The 13,881-nt window shown below is 43.8% G+C and overlaps 1 protein-coding gene across 2 annotated transcripts in view; it reads right to left on the bottom strand.

Moving 5' to 3' along the window:
• The window catches only part of emilin2b (elastin microfibril interfacer 2b), a 68,587-nt gene that overhangs the window by 52,774 nt on the left and 1,932 nt on the right, over positions 1–13,881 (bottom strand). For both annotated transcript variants that reach the window (XM_083778040.1, XM_083778039.1), the window contains exons 3-7: positions 12,836–13,017; positions 12,048–12,250; positions 11,597–11,798; positions 9,270–10,750; positions 8,098–8,404 (exon numbers count right to left, since the gene is read on the bottom strand). In XM_083778040.1, the coding sequence (XP_083634166.1) occupies positions 8,098–8,404; positions 9,270–10,750; positions 11,597–11,798; positions 12,048–12,250; positions 12,836–13,017 (2,375 nt within the window). The remainder of the gene's footprint in view (positions 1–8,097; positions 8,405–9,269; positions 10,751–11,596; positions 11,799–12,047; positions 12,251–12,835; positions 13,018–13,881) is intronic.

Here is a 13,881-nt window from a genome sequence, read left to right as displayed (position 1 = left end):
TTGAAAGCACTATATTTCTAAAACTATGAAACATTTCAAAGATTCCTTTTCAGGCAAACATGTCCACCGTAAGATGAACCTAAGTAGGCTAGAATGGGGTTGCTAGGTGTAAGTATGTAGGACTATTAGCATGCCAAATTTTGTGCTATTGCCATAGAGAATGCATTGGGCGTTTAAGTTAAATAACTTATAAACTACAAAACATAAAAATAAAAAAAAGTTCCAGCATGTGTCTCCACAGTAAGCTGAATAATAAAAAGTGTGAATGGAGTTTCTAGGTGAAAGTGACTTTTGACGTGCCTATAGAGCTGCCATTGAGCCCCATGTTAAATGTCTCAAATTTGAAAGCACTATATTTCTAAAACTATGAAACATTTCAAAGATTCCTTTTCAGGCAAACATGTCCACCATAAGATGAACCTAAGTAGGCTAGAATGGGGTTGCTAGGTGTAAGTGTGTAGGACTATTAGCATGCCAAATTTTGTGCTATTGCCATAGAGAATGCATCGGGCGTTTAAGTTAAACTAGAAAGCAGTTCCTGTAGAAACTGCGTGGGCTCGCATAGAATGCATTGTATAAAGTTATTGCCGTGTCAAGTTTGAAACTCGGGGACCAGAGTAATAGTGTTACCATTGGTGGTCTAAATCCATAATCAAAATTTCGGGACTGTAGCATATTGTAAACAAAAGTAGAAAATGCATTAAAGCTGAAGTAAAAGTTAAAAAAAGTATGAAAATTTGTAAAAACTATAGTTTAAGCATAAATAACTGCATAAAGCGGAATAAAGTATGTGGAAGTTGTAGAAGTGTTTTTAAAAGTTTTTCTTTAAATGTAAAAAAAAAAAAAAAAAAAAAGAAAAATCTTCACATTTAGTGCCGGAAGTGCATCAAAATAGAAGCTCCGGGGTGCCAGAGTTGTCTGATCGCGAAAGCCATGAACCGGAAACACTTTCCTAAAAAAGTTGACTTTACTAAGTGACCTCACATCCCCGATCATCTTAATTTATTGTTTTACGCTCCAAAAAGCGTTCATATTTTGCGGGAGAGACGGATGAGGAGCAGAAATGAAGCGCCAGCATATCGATCCATTCATCACCACGGAGAGCGCCTTGGATTAGGAGATACGAGTCATTCTTTCCGCCGCGCTAACATGGGAGTCAATGACAAGTTGCACTGAGCGTTAGCGTACGGAAAGCGAAAAGCGAAATGCCAAAAAAAAAAAATAGGAAAAAATCTGAATATTCTTATCTCGCCCCGCGTCTCTAGGACGTCGCTAGGACGTCCACAGACGTCGTAGGCACTAATATTTCGGTATCCTTATGACGGCCTCACACGTCGTACGAACTGAAACGGTTAAGTAAAAGAAAAGTTTTTTATTTTTAAGTTTTCATTTTTAAGTTTTTTTTCATTTTTAAGTTTTTTTAAGTTTTTATTTATTTATTTTTAATTTCTTTAATTTTTTCAATTTTTTCAATTTTTTCAATTTTTTCAATTTTTTCAACCTAAATAGGTTTGAATGGGGTTTCCAGGTGTAAGTATGTAGGACTAGTAGCATGGCAAAGTTCGTGCTATTGCCATTGAGAATGCGTTGGGCGTTTAAGTTAAATAACTCAGAAACTACAAAACATTTCAAAGTAAAAAGTTCCAGCATGTGTATCCACAGTAAGCTGAATAATAAAAAGTGTGAATGGAGTTTCTATGTGAAAGTGCTTTTTTGATGTGCCAATGTCTGCCATTGAGCCCCATTGTAAAATTCTCAAATTTGAAAGCACTATATTTCTAAAACTATGAAACATTTCAAAGATTCCTTTTCAGGCACACTTGTCCACCGTAGGATGAACCTAAATAGGTTTGAATGGAGTTTCTAGGTGAAAGTGCTTTTTGACGTGCCAGTGTCTGCCATTGAGCCCCATTGAAATTTTCTCAAATTTGAAAGCACTATATTTCTAAAACTATAAAACATTTCAAAGATTCCTTTTCAGGCAAACATGTTCACCGTAAGATGAACCTAAATAGGTGTAAGTATGTAGGACTAGTAGCATGCCAAAGTTTGCGCTATTGCCATTGAGAATGCATTGGGCGTTTAAGTTAAATAGCATGTATGTATGTATGTATGTATATATATATATATATTAAGTATTAAGTACAGTACTTACTATAGAAATCCTTCCTATAGTCACATGTATCAACTCCAGTCCATTCTGAGACATACCTTCACCCCACTGACATGTATGGCTCTGCCCCTCCCTACCACATTACATGTCCCGTCATGTAATGAGCTGTGCAGTCATAATGACTGCACAGCAATTCAACAGCACGTGTTGACTTTATGAGTCACTGTGTGCCTATATGTCCCTAGCTCCAAAGGACTTCGTTTTAGGAATTCATAAATCCGTCCCCACGTGATTTTGGAACCCATGAGACGAATAAAAGGAGAATGACCAAATCGCTCTCGCCTTAAACCACTCACAGTAAATGTTTCTCCTCCTCTATGGTGACAGCAGGAAACTGTATACAAATCAACGGTGGCATGTGTTATTTGTTGTTTTTTAAACAAAGTTTTCAGGTCATGATACCAATTTTGTGTCCCAGACAGTTCCAATTTTGTCTGCTCATTTTGTTTTGTTTCATCACTTCAAATTTCACTTGCTTATCCTGTATCCTGTATGGGATTAGGAGACCCCTATTAACTGAACAAACACTCTATGCGTCTTCAACAAGGGGTCCAGGACCCCTAGGGGGTCGTCAGAGTTACAACAGGGGGGTCTCCAAATATTTGTGTGATTGGAACAGCGAAATACCATCCCAGGGCAACCAGGAAGTGTAGCCGCCCAGCACACACAGTGTGCTTGACTGTAGGCCGCGTAGCCCGCGTTCTTGGCATAGATTCGGTTAACCACAATATAATCCCTATTCTAAAGGGTAATATTAGCCGAAAATAGCCGATCTACAAGCTCACAACTTTGAAGACCCCTGCTCTATAGCAATGATTGCTATCAGAATATAGCCCCCCCTCTAAAATGAGATGCTGAAAAATGAGATGCTATCATCTCAATAAATTCTAACCAAATTCTATAGAGCTATTTAACACCATTAAAGGACAACTCCAGACTAAATAACATACAGGCTGTGATTTATATTAGTGATTCTCAACCTTTTCAGGTCGTGACCCCCCTGGAAAATATTATGAACCACCGTGCGACCGGTGAAGGGAGCACGTCGGGAAAGGAGCCCGACCGAGCGGGCTAGGTGGCGCGCCGAGAGCCCCTAGCCTTAATTAAAGAACCAAAGTTAATTAAGGAACATTTGAACTGGTGAGCCCCTACCCTGAACTTGGACTGTAGATTTTGTTTGACTCGATTCCAGATACATAATATTGTGAAAAAAGCAGATCTACAAGCTCACAGCGCCTCGCAATGTTGTGAGCATTGTGGGAGTGGGGACCCCCCTGGGGGTTGTGAACCTGGGGGTTGTGAAGGTTGAGAACCACTGATTTATGAAAGACTGGCCCGAACTTGTCGCTGGACAATCAACCCCCGTGGGAGTCTCTCTCTCTCTCTCTCTCTCTCTGTTCTTGGAGCTTATCATCATACTTGTCCACGGGGCACGAATGTGTAGTACGACGTACGTGAGCTGCCTTATCTCTGTCTTAAGGTCACTGACCTCCAGCAGTAGCTGGATCCCTGAGTCATGTCTGAAGCAGGAATGCATGCTTTGTAATCTCACAAACGCGGCTCATAATAGAGCGCCCCTAAGTGTTGTCTGGATTTTTTGTAGCAAACTGCCTTGCCAAACACAATGGGAAGTGCCAATGAGAAGTATACCTATCTATTAGAATTAGCCTCTCTGAAAAGCCTGACCTTGTCTATCTTTCCTTAGTGTAAAACGTTGTTCTTGTTTGGTTTTGGTTTTCCCCCATTGTGTCAAACACAATGGGAAGGATGTGCTTTGGCACAGGGAAAAGACATATGCATGTCTCCCACACATGCACATTAACGAACTGGGGAAGTGGTGCTATTAGTGCCTTGCACAGTAAAACCCGGAGAGCTAATTTAACATAAATGGACCCTTTACAAGTTACACGAGCACTCTGGATTAGACTATATATGGTTCGGCCAGTGGTGTAAAGTAACTGAGTACATTTTAAGTACTGTACTTAAATACAATTTTGAGGCATTTTTTACTTCACTTGAGTATTTCCAATTTTCATTACTTTTACATATACTCTACTACATCTCAGATGCAAATATTACACATTTACTTACTAGTTACATTGTAGATTTAGATTATTATTACAAAACATACATGCAGCCCCATATAAGCCCCATTACCAGCTCAGTGGCCTTGTGGTTAGAGTGTCCGCCCTGAAACTGGGAGGTCGGGGTTCGATCCCCGGCCGGGTCATACCAAAGACTGCATGTAAAAATGGGACCCAGTGCCTCCCTGCTTGACACTCAGCATCAAGGGTTGGATTGGGGGTGGGAAGTGAGGACGCTGGCGTCGACTGTTCGCCGCTTCACCTCCCAATGTATGAATGAATGAACCATTGTAAGCGCTTTGAGTAGGCACGTAGTGCATAGAAAAGCGCCATAAAAATGCAATTCATTATTATTATTATTATTACATTTTGTCCATTTTAAAATAGCCGGCTCATGAGCTTGTAGATCTGTGATTTTTTGAAAACTACATACCAATACTTAAATACTAAAACACAATACTAATTTTTGAATTGCGGACTATTACTTGTAACAGAGTATTTCTACATTGCAGTATTGATACTTTAAAAACAATTGAGTACTTTTTACACCACTGGGTTCTGTAAAACTCCCAGGAGATAGCATCTGCAGAAGAATGTTCTCATAATGATGGGAACACAAGAGTAGAGACATAGCTATGAAAACATGGAGGTGCCACACATAAATAAGGGGAAAACACATGAGCATGCACAGAAAAACCTGTGTACGTACACCACGGTTTCTCAAAGTCGGTGCCTTGACGCAAGTCCAGGGGTGCCTTAGAATACTTTGATAATATTTGGAATTAATCAATGTCACTTCAGTTTAACTACTACTCCTGATTTAAACTGTATTTAAACTGTAGTACTGTACTCTATTTCAGCCTACTGTATACCAAGTTTCTTCACCAAAAATAACATACAAGCTCACAACACGTCACAATGTTCCCATGTTCCCGCAGAATAGCAATGCTGGAGTTGAAGTTATTTTCAATATGCATGTCCAAATGGAAACAAAAATTCTCTTCAGTTTTCTTGTGACATATACTGTTATTTGTAGGGGTGACCAAAGAAGCGCTGATGTACACACACACATGCGCACACATGCGCACGCACATGTGCATGCGCTAGTTAGCCATGTTTGAAAGTGCCCCTTAGGTCCCAGACGGAAGCTCGTAATTTGCTATACGATAGCTAATGCTTGGGAAATTACTCCACTTAGCCGGCAACTTTGAGTCGACCGAATGAAAGGTCCTTTCTCCTATAAGCTATAATGGAGAGCCATGTCCAGAATATGCACTATATTCAGTATAGTGTATAGGCTACAGTATGTATAGTATATAAGGACAATGTGCTACTGGGCCACAGCTAAGGGCAGGTTTCCTTCAATAACCCTGAAGTCGTGAAGTCAGACGAGGTGCTGCCTAAGCTCGGAATGACAGGGTCAGGTATCATGCCAAGGAACTTTTTTAATTATACAGTATCAATATGTGGCTTAATTGCAGATTCTGTTGATTGTTAGCTTTTATTTGTTTCATTCTTATTAAGGGACCAAGCCGAAGGAACTTCGTTGTTCCCTTATTGTATTTGTCTGTTTTTTTCTTCTTCTCCTTCTGCCAAAAATAGCAGTTCTGGCTGAACCGTGCAGTCGGGTTTTCGCAAAACTTGGCAATGTGGTAGAGGGCCATCCTCAATGATGACATGGTGATATTAATATCAGCACAATATCAAGACAGTCTTAAATCAAGTTATAGCTGATGTCATGAGGGGAGCAAGGCCAGCTCCCCATGCCGTCGTAAATTCCATTTCCATTGTAAAATCTGACATCACGGCACACGCACCCCCACATGCAACACGGGGACACAGTTCAGTTCAGACTCAGAGTGTGTTCAACACAGTAAAAATCGTGAGTGTTCAATTTAACGCTGAAAGTGCAAGCATAATACATTAATTTTACACTCTCAGAGTTATACACCACTCTGGATTTTGCTGTGTGTTAATTTTGAAAGAGCTTTGGGGGTAAAAAAGCGTGTCAGAAATGCTTTACAAATGAGAATTTGACAGAGCTTGGGGGAAAAGAAAAGGAGAATAACATTGCAGACAGATCAGAGCTACTTTGAGGGAAAGAAGATGTATGAACATCCAGTTGAACGCAGTAGCCTCCTAATCTAAACCCGTCGAGACCCCCGGGCTCTGGGAATAAAGAACGCCCACTGGCAGCGACACTGATAAGCTGCTTAATGGAGCGCCTGAGGCGGTATTTTCCAGTCCCTTTCAGATAAATAAGAAAGACTTCACCATGTCAGAGAGGAACACATGATTAATGTCCCATCTCTCACGGGGCTCTTACCCATAAATTCCCAATGACTGTACGACAATTTAAACGTCAGTTCTACTTAGGACAACAAACGATGGGTGGACATTTCCCAGAATCTCTGCGAGACACATTTTGGCCACATCAGAATAAAAGTGCCAGCTTACAGAGGATATTGAAGGCTGTCCGTGACTTTCAGAGCTAAACACACACCCAACAAATGGCAAAGGGAAGTTCTCTTCCTTATATGGGAACCGGAACCCTCGCCCCGAAACACACTCTTCCCCCATTTTCTTGCATTCTTGGATTCATTTTACTGAGGATAAGGGTAGGAATAAATTTAGCGTTAGGCTTATGTTTAGGAATACCTGCTAGAGCCCGTTCCGAGGTCGCCGGATTAGACCCGGGACGAGCGTTCTTGTATTCCCATATGTATAATGTCTCGAACCGGGAATAGAATCTGAAGCAGAGCTATTTTTTATTCTGACCCCTCATCCAATCCGGAGTGGGAGGGCCACGTAAGGCCACGTTGGCGCCATAAACCAATGAGGCAAAACTAGCTGGACGCAAAAGAACAGACGCGGCTCATAAACATTATGGGCGTGATGCTCGTTCACATACTCCCTACTGTAAGGGGGTGAGTCAATATTAGCCACTTGGGCATGTTAAAGTGCATGTCACATTCACAATAATGCATATCATGTCCAAGGCCAAGGGTAGCTACACTTTATATTCTATAAATATTGATTGAATATATGATAAGTATAAGAATAAGAATGGCGCAAATAGGATCGTTGCCCTACACTTTCTCAAACACAACATACACTAACAGCACACTCGGATAGAAATGTTGTGCACGCTCGCTCGTGGCACGCAAATAGACGCACACACAAGTGCACACTTGGATGCATACACAGGCATGACTGAGGCACATTTTTAAGGCCAAGGAATTGCTCAACACAAGCAAGGGTCTATTAAAACGAGCATGTGTGTTCAATCAAGCCCTGCCTTCATCTGAGTCAGAAGAACAGTTAAATGGAGATCCTACTTCCCCTCACACTCCAAATGAAACGCATTCCCTTATTGCAGGTCCGCCATTAACTACGCACAACCTACCGTGGACCAATTTAATGAACTGCAACCTGCGACAACCAAATAGGGTCCAGCTGGGGGGGGGGGGTTGTTTAAGACTACATTATAACACTTGAAGCTCGCTTTAAGTGTCCTAAGATCAAACGTCTGCTACTGAAGGTCCCGTGGATGATGAATGAGATTTAGTAAAGATGGAAGAGGGAGTTAGTTACTGTTTTTGCGTTTAACAATATCTGGAAAATTGATTATATGAGGGACGAATAGGGAGGCACTCACATTAAGGGACGTGCTGTACGAGGGTCCTTTCATGTTTATTGTGTAGCTTACCTGACTTCCTTGCGACATACTGGCGTCATGTCCAGGGGGTGTACTTGTACATCAAGCTGCCTCACGCTACAGAAACAGGACATAGGCTCCTGCCCTATGAGCCTCATGGCTCGGCAAGGCTACTTACTTACCTGACTTAGCAGCGGTGCTGCAGTCTCTGGCGATAGCAGAAACGTGACCCTGGAGGGTGTGGCTGGTCCCCTTCAGCGTGCCGATGTCTCGCCCGTGGGCTCTCACGGTGCCGTTCAGCTGGCTGACGCACTTCCACAGCCCGCCAATATGCTTGTTCAGCCCCTCCCGGATCCTCTGCAGACTGCCGGCGATGGGCTCCAGCTTCCCGCACACGCCCTCCACGCCGGCCACGCGGCCGGCCACCGTGGCCACCTCCTTCGCCACGTCCTCCGCCTTCTCCCTGCAGAGTTCGCCCTCCGCCTTCACCTTGAGTGTTGATTTCGACAGCAAAATTTGGGATTTCGTTTTTAGTCACAGGCCCTCATTTATCATCATCGGCGTACGCCAAAATATGGGTGCACACTGGCATTTATCATTTACGCATGACCTTGAACTTGAACGTGCGCCAGGACAAAAAACGAGTCAGGTCGGGAGCTGTCGTAGGCTTTGTCCTCATCTGTTTTTCTGTCTTAGAAAAGCGGAGCATTGTTTGACCAGCTGACAGACTGTCACATGCATCTAAACATGCTCCTAAAATGTTAATATAAAACTGTATAAAAATGTATATGGGCTACATGTAAAAAAAAGGGAAAAAAAAGAAAAGGTAAAGGAATACATCAATGATGTGTATTTGTGTCATATGAAATTGGTAGGAGATTTCCAACTTTACAAGCAATTAAAATCGTGCAGTTAAAAACAATATAACATGTTTACAATGTACAAGTTTATGCTTAATCAAACAGTGCTTTACTGGCTTTGTTAAACATATGCATTTTGGGACAGATTTTACACTCCATTGATAAATGCCATAGTCTTTTGAATACAACTAATTTTAGTTATATTTTAGTCATCTGAAATGTTTTAGTGTTAGTCTAGTTTTAGTCGACTAAATATCGTAGGATTTTAGTCGACTAAATCTACAGAGTTGATTTTGTCGACTAAAATGTATTTTGGCGGGCCCTGATGCCGTCGCAATGGTAGATTTTACACTTGGTTGCATGGTGAAAAACCCGAGCCCTAACAATTTCCTCTAGTTTTTATTTGTTGATGAAATTGTCAGGTTTGGTGGTCACCTTATCACCTAAACTTGGACTACGAATAGGCTTTTAGTTGCCGAAATCAACAGCCTCACCTCCCCGCTGAGCTCGCCCAGCCGGCTCCTCAGCTCCTGCTGCTGTGCCGCGTGGAGATCCAGAAGCTCTCTGGCCTCCTGGCCTGCCGCCAGCACTGACCCGGCTGGACCGCAAGTAAGGTTAAGACTCTGCAGCTCCGCAGACTGCTGGCCAAGGGAGCGCCTCATGTCGGACGAAGAGTCCTCCAGCACTCCCACGTGTCCTGTGAGCTCGCCCAGCCGGCTCCTCAGCTCCTGCTGCTGTGCCGCGTGGAGCTCCAGAAGCTCTCTGGCCTCCTGGCCTGCCGCCAGCACTGACCCGGCCGGACCGCAAGTAGAGTTAAGACTCTGCAGCTCCGCAGACTGCTGGCCAAGGGAGCGCCTCATGTCGGACGAAGAGTCCTCCAGCACTCGAAAGTGTCCTGTGAGCTCGCCCAGCCAGCTCCTCAGCTCCTGCTGCTGTGCCACGTGGAGCTCCAGAAGTTCTCTGGCCTCCTGGCCTGCTGCCAGCACTGACCCGGCTGGACCGCAAGTAAGGTTAAGACTCTGCAGCTCCACAGACTGCCGGCCAAGGGAGCGCCTCATGTCGGACGAAGAGTCCTCCAGCTCTCCCACGTGTCCTCTGAGGAGGCCAAGCTCGCGCTGCACGTCCTTCATACTGGAGCTGTGGTTGAGGAGTCGTCCCTCCACGGCTCCAAGGCCGCTCAGACCGCTCTGCAAGGACTCAATGTCAACTTTACAGCCCTGGAAATCTCGTTGCATCTTCTCCAAAATGGAATTAAACCTGTCCTCCTTTGAGCAGCACTGGTCCAAGGCATCGAGTCTCTCTTCCAAACCCTGAATGGTGTTGTTATGAGAGTTAACGTCCCTGTGCAGGATATCCACATCTCCGGTCCTGAGAGAGTTGGCGGTTAAATCGACCAGATTGTGGATTCTGTCCTCCACGGCGGTCAGCCTGTCCTCCAGAACGTTTTTCAGGTCCGTCACGCCCTCCGCTCCCACCTTCCTCATCTTGTCCTCGAGAAAGAGGTGCTGTGCCTCCGCATTCGTTTCGGACCCATTCAGACGGGCCTCCAGGTCTTCCACGCGGGCCAATAGTGGGTCGGGCGTCGAGGCGCTCTCTCTCGTCGCCGAATCAATCAATACCTTCAAGTCTTGAATCTCACTGCGGAGGTCAGACTCCGTGGAGTCCATGAGCTCGGCCAGGCTGAGATAGTTGGTCTCCGTCCCCTCGCACTGTTCCTGCACGCACGTTATTTTATAATCACACGCATTCTTCAAATCGGCCAGCTTGATCTCCATGCCCTCCATCAGCTCGTCCCGGAGAGCGTCGACCTTGGCGTCCACGTAGGCACGCAGGTCCACGTCGGGGGAGGCGGGAGCAGGGGGCGTGACCGGGGCGCTCTGGATGGCGGCCTCCATTAGCAGACGGAGCTGTCCGTCATGTTGGCCCACGCGGCCCAGGAGGTCGTCGAGAGCGTTACTCTTGGACTCCAGGGTGTCTGTATGAATGAACCAATGAATGTTTATTTCTAACATTAAAAAAAACAAGATCACACCCGTACGAAGTGAGGGGCGAGCTTATCGTCATACATCATCTCATTCTGGCCAATGACAATTTGCGTCCTCACTTTTGTCTTGAATGTTTGCGTAAACACACTTTTGTCTTCAATGATTGTGATTTCACAAACCCTCAGAGCTGTAGATAGGAGGGGCTAGCGCCTCTCAAAAATAAAACACAAAAATAAATCACAATAATGCATCAAAAACTAAAGTAAGTAAGTAAGTATCCTTGCCGAGCCATGAGGCCCATAGGGCAGGAGCCTATCTCCTGTTTCTGTAGCGTGAGGCAGCTTGATGTACAAGTACACCCTCTGGACATGACGCTAGTATGTCGCAGGGACTTACCCCCAATACAACCCTTGATGCTGAGTGTCAAGCAGGGAGGCATTGGGTCCCATTTTTACAGTCTTTGGTATGACCCGGCCGGGGATTGAACCCCGACCTCCCAGTTTCAGGGCGGACACTCTAACCACAAGGCCACTGAGCTGGTCAAAAACTAAAGCAAGACACTAAATAATGCATTGCACAATAATAATCATAATTCCAATAACAGAAAATTGTTCGAAAAGAAGTAGGAATGAAGCCTATGAGTATCTGGTCCTACCCCTATTTTTACCATTTAAAAATCAACTTACTTCATAAAAGAAACGAAACTGAAGTATGGAACATAAACCATACTGTACTGCATATTACAGTACCATGTACCCTCAACACCCCCACAACCCCTTTTTGCATCTCACAATCACAATATTGTTAAACTTTATTTTTTCTCAGAGAGTGTATACCTGTGACTTGGTTGATCTTGTTCATGACCTCGTCCATGTGCTCACGCTCCACGGAGAGCTCCTGCAGCCACACGGTGTGGGTCTTGCCGCCGTGGGCGCTGGCGGGTGTCGGCTTGAGATCGCTGAGGAACGTGGCCATCATCTTACTGGCTTCCTCCTGCAGGCCCTCCCGGAGGCTAGATGCCGTGTCCGTCATGCTCGCCTGCAGTGTTGATTTTGACAGCAGATTATGATTTCAGTTTTTTAGTCATAGTCTCTTTGAATAGTGTTCATTTTTGTCTAGTTTTTATTTGTTGACGACATTGTCAGTATATTTAGTCTTAGTTTAAGTCATCATAGCTTAGTTCTCATTTAGTTTCCATGTTTTTGTCAGTGAAAACAGGTAGTGTTACGAACACTTTTCGTCATATATTTATTAGCCCACGAAATCAACACTGCTCGGAGTGCTCGCCTGCATGTCCAGGACCATCTGGGAGAGACGGTGCACCTCCTCCTCCAGGCGCTGCACCGTGGAGCGAGACCCTCCTCCTCCTCCGGGACCCTCGGAGACGACCCCGCCGCTGGGATGCCCGAGCTCACCACCTCCCTGCCGTCCCGACGACAGTGCCCCCCTCCACGGATGGTTTCTATGGCCCGTCTGCTGCTGTTCCACACCTACAGGGGAGGAGAGGGTGGCGAGGACATGGACATGTTTATCAGCGGTTTAAATTGCCAGCATTTAAATTTGTGTTTCATGAAAAGCATTAGTAGTATACTATATTTCAGAAACACCTCGGTTTGAAGATATCCAGTCAGGCAGAATTACATTTTAATAGAATACATTTTATGAGAGGTTTTATGTGTCTAGTTTCTGTCAACATCAACAAATCAAATGCACAATATTGGATAGTTTATATAAAAAGAAGAATGATATGCATTGTCTTTTATTTGCAGATGTTTTTGTGTTCTTTAAACATACTGTTTCCATTAAAGGAGCACAATGTGACTTTCCCCTTCTACCCTGGATTTGAAGTGCTGACATTTTTACCACTGAGCTAATTGAGCCTGCCTGCTTGCTCAGGAGATACATTGAATCTTGACAATCAGGTCAAAATTCATGTTATTTGGATCCTGTGTCTAGGTGAGACATGACGTTGACACGATCTAAATGTCTCCATAGAAGAGCATTAAGACAAAATACAAAAACCCCTTGTATTAACATAACGTTTTAACTCCAAAAAAGGGAATAACCATGTTCACCATTTGATGGAGTAGGATACGTTGTGTGGGACAAATGATGTTCTTGCTCTCTTTGACGTTGTGGGGTTTCAGATTTCAGCTCGTTGCAGGCGTGACCCTGGTACCCCGGGCAGCACCTCCACTCCAGCCCAGTCACAGTCTTGTAAGCAATCTTGTACGCTGGCCTAAAGTGTGTACGGTGTCTGAGAAAAAAATAAAAAACATATGGCATGGGAAGGGAAGAGATCATTATCACAGACAATGTCATATTTGTTGATACACACACATAATTACATGGTTTATCTCCCATAGTCTATAATGACACGGGTTAGAAATATAAATGTTGCTGCTCACGTTTCAGTTTGGATACTAAGGGAAGAGCCCATGATGAATCACATCTGGAAACAGTGGTGTAAAGTTACTGAGTACATTCACTGTAACTTTAACTTTAACTTTACTGGAGTATTTCCAGTTTTCTGTACTTTTACTTCTACTCCACTACATCTCAGAGGCAAATATTGTACTTTTTACCCCACTACAATTATTTGAAAACTTAGTTGCTAGTTATGTTGTAGATTTTGATTATTATGATGAAACCACTTCAAAATAGCCGATCTACAAGCTCACAACGCGTTGCGTAATGCGTTGTGAGCTTGATAATAGCACATCTACAAGCTCACAACACGACGTGTTGTGAGCTTGTAGATGGGACCTTCTGCATAATGACTATACTTTTACTTTTGGTACTTTAAGTACATTTTGATGCTGCCTATACTTTTGTACTCTATACTGTACCTACTTGTAACAATAGGGTATTGATACTTTTACTTAAGTACAACATGTGAGTACTTCTTCCATCACTAAGGAAGAGTCCATGATGAATCACATCTGGCACAATGCTCACAGATCTGAACCCTCTCGTCATTCAAACAAGACCTACTCTCGTGCAATTACAACACAAAAAAACACAATGTTATTCTCGGGGGTGCCTCTAAACAGTCAATGGTCCTTTTGTGAAATCTGAGGATGGCTTTGCTTTGCCAGACCATGCTTGTGCATTGATCCCT

This window comes from Protomyctophum parallelum (genome assembly GCF_964188405.1).
Source record: "Protomyctophum parallelum genome assembly, chromosome: 12".
Lineage (NCBI taxonomy): Eukaryota > Metazoa > Chordata > Actinopteri > Myctophiformes > Myctophidae > Protomyctophum > Protomyctophum parallelum.
The sequence above is the reverse complement of the archived record's forward strand: the minus strand, read 5'-3'. Positions and strand labels throughout refer to the sequence as shown.